General features: G+C 61.3%; 1 protein-coding gene across 1 annotated transcript; it reads left to right on the top strand.

The window, feature by feature from the left end:
• Positions 1 to 215: 215 nt before the first annotated feature.
• LOC142047511 (structural maintenance of chromosomes protein 1A-like) lies at positions 216 to 2,026 on the top strand. Its single transcript, XM_075070791.1, has 4 exons — positions 216 to 468; positions 745 to 814; positions 1,147 to 1,257; positions 1,520 to 2,026. The coding sequence occupies exons 1-4, from the start codon at positions 404 to 406 to the stop codon at positions 1,601 to 1,603; spliced, it is 330 nt and encodes a 109-aa protein (XP_074926892.1). The 5' UTR covers positions 216 to 403; the 3' UTR covers positions 1,604 to 2,026.
• The last annotated feature ends 1,745 nt before the right edge of the window (positions 2,027 to 3,771 follow it).

The following is a 3,771-nucleotide window of genomic DNA, read 5'->3' as shown; positions in this document are numbered from 1 at the left end:
CTCCGCCCTGACCCCACCTTCTTCCTGGAAAGGCAGCATCTGTCCTCTGGGCAAGGTAGCTGGGGACCCCACCCCTGAGCCCCATGCTGGGTTGGGGGTTAACCCCCATTGAGATGCGTTTGGCAGTTCACACCTCTGCGAGCGATCGGCTCAGGCTCTCAGCAGACTCAGGCACTGTCACCTTTTTGAGCTTTTCTCCCCAACGACGAGGACTAGAAATGTTAGTAGTATTGTAAGCTGAAAGCTGCAATGTGGGGCTGATGGCTCTGCCTCCTTCGGGCCCCCCCCTTACTGCCCCTCCCACTCCCCTCTGTAGGCGTTCCTGGGCCCGGAGAATCCCGAAGAGCCGTACCTGGATGGAATTAATTACAACTGCGTGGCCCCTGGCAAGCGGTTCCGGCCCATGGACAACCTGTCTGGAGGGGAGAAAACCGTAGCAGCCTTGGCCCTTCTGTTTGCTATCCACAGGTAGGGGATGCTGGGGCTCAGTGGGGTAGAGCAGGGGGCTGGGAGCCTGGACGCCTGGGTTCACTCCCTGGAGGCTGGTGGTTAGAGCAGGGGGAGCCAGGACTCCTGGGTTCTCTCCCTGGCTCTGGGAGGGGAGTGGGGGCTGGTGGCTGGGAGCCAGGACTCCTGGGTTCTCTCCCTGGCTCTGGGAGGGGAGTGGTGGTTGAGAGCAGGGGGCTGTGGGGCAGGGTCATCGGTGAACTCCCCATCACCCCCTCGTCTCTGCTCCCTCCCCAGCTACAAACCTGCCCCCTTTTTTGTGCTGGACGAAATTGACGCTGCGCTGGACAACACCAATATTGGGAAGGTGTGTGGGGCTGATGGGGGACTAAGAGCGAGGGGCCTCCGTGGGCCATGTGATGGGAGGGAAGCTGGGGGGGAGGGCGGTGGCTGGGGTAGAGGAAAGGGAAGTGGTTTGGGGGGATGTGGGGGATTTGGGGCAGGAGAGTTTGGGGCTGGGGACTCTAGGGAGAAAGGTTTGGGGGAGGTGATCATGAAGGGGGTGCCCCGTTGACTCCTCTTGTAGATGAGAGGGTTTGGGGGGAAGGTCTGGAGCTGGGGGGGGCTGAGGGGGAGGGAATGGGCTGGAGGTTTTAGGGCACCCTCATTGACCCCCCCCGATCCCGCCCCCCGCCACAGGTGGCCAACTACATCAAAGAGCAGTCGGCCTGCAACTTCCAGGCCATTGTCATCTCGCTGAAAGAAGAATTCTACACCAAGGCCGAGAGCCTGATTGGGGTCTACCCCGAGGTATGGGGGGGCTGCCCCCCACTTCTTTGCCGACCCATCCAGCCCCGGGGGGTGGGGCACGGGGTGCCTGTCTCTGCCTGGGTCCGGGGGGCATGTGGGGAGGGCGGAGATGCAGGGGGGTGGGCAGGGCATTTGAGGGGGCAGCGGCACAGACCACAGGCCCTGCCTGGGGTTGGGGGGGGTGCACAGATTCAGTGGGGGGAAGTGACACCTTCTTTTTTGATCCATCTTTGACTCTCCCTTTTCCCCCCTCTCTCCACAGCAAGGGGACTGCGTGATCAGCAAAGTACTGACCTTTGACCTCACCAAGTACCCCGACGCCAACCCGAACCCCAACGAGCAGTGAGCCGGCCGGACGCTGCCACGGGTGGGGGGGATGTGATGAGTTAACACCCCCCCCTTTATTTTAACCATTTCATTGCCTCTGCCAGTGCAGTCTGGGGGGGCAGGGGCTATTAACCCCCCGTCTCTAAGGTGAGGACCACCTGTCTCCACAACGCTAGGGGGAGCGGTTTTATCCCGGGGGGGGGTTCAATTCCCCCCACCCCCGATGCCATTTTTAGAATCATGCTATTTAACTTTCTTTTTAAAACCAGCCCCCGGGGGAGCAGGCTTGGACGTTTTAGCCCTGGTAGGGCTGGAATTGGGGGCAGGAGGGGTGGGGGGGATCACCGGGCTGTTGCTTTTTGAGTCGTCTCTCTGTGTATGTGTCTGTGTGTGTGTGTGGAATGTGTCTTTTTGCAACAAAATAAACCAGATTTTCGCCTTCCCTGGATGGCTCGTAGGTCAATCTTTGGGGGCTGGGGTTGGGTGGGCGTGCGCCCCCTGCTGGCAGGGATCAGACCTGCTCCCTGTGCTAGGGGGCACGTGCCCTGGGGTGAGGCCCCGGGTACCAGCCAGGGGGCTGTGATGAGAGGTGGGCAAAATGGGGAGGGGTACCGGGGGTCTGGTCTGGGAGATGTGGGGCAGGCTGGGCCTGTGGGTCTGATTTCCCCTCCCCCTCTGTTGAGACCAGAGCCATCGCAGCCCTCAAGGCACGGAGCTGTGAGCCGGGCTTGGGACAGGGGGACCAACCCTGGCCTAGATCTGTGTGGTGGCAGGAACTCAGGTGAGACCGCCCGGGTGGTGCCAGCTCCCTGCTCATCTGACCTTCCCCTCCCGGCGCCCCAGAGCAGCTTTGAGACCCCCGTCCTTTGTCCTGGTGCCAGGGCACCCTGGGGGCACACGGACTCAAATAACCTGCCTGACCCCTCCAGGCAACCGCCTGGCGCCCTGAAACATGAGAGTGGATTGGATTCAATTATCCTCATGCCAAGCTGTGAGGGGTAGGAGCATTTGGAGCAATTGGGGTGTCCCCAAAGATACGTTCCACCAGACAGGAGCCCCAGAAGTGCTCAGCAAGCCAGCCTCGAGGGGTGGTATGTGGGTCTCTTCCCCGGCTGCCCTGGCCCAGAGGTAGTTGCGTCTCAACACTTGTGTGGCTGTTCCCCGGCTGCCCCACCCCAGAGGTGGCTGCACAGGGCGAGCCCTCCCTCTGCAGTTGTTAATTAGCAGTAAGGTTATTTGCATTTTGTTTCTGTGGTAACGGCCCCTGGGTGCCTGCATAAACTATTGGCTGGGGGGTGGGGAGGGGAGGGTATACGTGGGGGTGGGCATAACCTTTGAACTTACTTTTCCCATTAGCCACTCCCACCCTGATCCTGTGTGTGAGGGGCTGGGAGCCAGGACTCCTGGGTTCTCTCCCGGCTCTGGGAGGGGAGTGGGGGCTAGTGGGTTAGAGCAGCAGGGGCTGGGAGCCAGGACACATTTTGCCTGTAATCCATAGGGGCAAGTTCACCACCTGTATTTGTGCCTCAGTTTCCCCTGGACTATGCATGGGATAAGTCTGGGTATTTTTTTGGGGTGGGGGGGGAGGTTAGTCCTGGTGTCATTCCCCCCACAAATAGCCACACCCCCTGCCTGGCTGACTCAGCTTCTCCCCCACCCATGCACATGGTTGGAGGTGATTATAGGGTACCAGGCCCTGATGCGGGTGGGGGGTGGGCTGAATATGGCTGCCAACCCTCCCCCCAACACAAAGTGAGGCCACTGGTTCAGCATTTTGGGAAGGGGGGGCAAGGAGGGATACAGTGTGCAGGAAGGGTTCTGCCCTGGAAACCAGAAGGGGCTGCATCTCAGTACCAGGTGAGCCCTCCCTGTGGGGTGTTACGTGCGGCTGTTCCCCACCCCAGAGGTGGCTGCATCTCAGCACCGGGCAAGCCCTCCCTGTGGGGTGTTACGCGCGGCTGTTCCCCACCCTAGAGGTGGCTGCATCTCAGCACCGGGCAAGCCCTCCCTGTGGGGTGTTATGTGCGGCTGTTCCCCACCCCAGAGGTGGCTGCATCTCAGCACCGGGCGAGCCCTCCCTGTGGGGTGTTACGCGCGGCTGTTCCCCACCCCAGAGGAGGCTGCATCTGAGCACCGGGCGAGCCCTCCCTGTGGGGTGTTACGTGCGGCTGTTCCCCACCCCAGAGG

Source organism: Chelonoidis abingdonii, chromosome 11 (genome assembly GCF_003597395.2).
Source record: "Chelonoidis abingdonii isolate Lonesome George chromosome 11, CheloAbing_2.0, whole genome shotgun sequence".
Taxonomy (NCBI): domain Eukaryota; kingdom Metazoa; phylum Chordata; order Testudines; family Testudinidae; genus Chelonoidis; species Chelonoidis abingdonii.
Note: the sequence above shows the minus strand (reverse complement) of the source record. Positions and strands in the feature narration are given on the sequence as shown.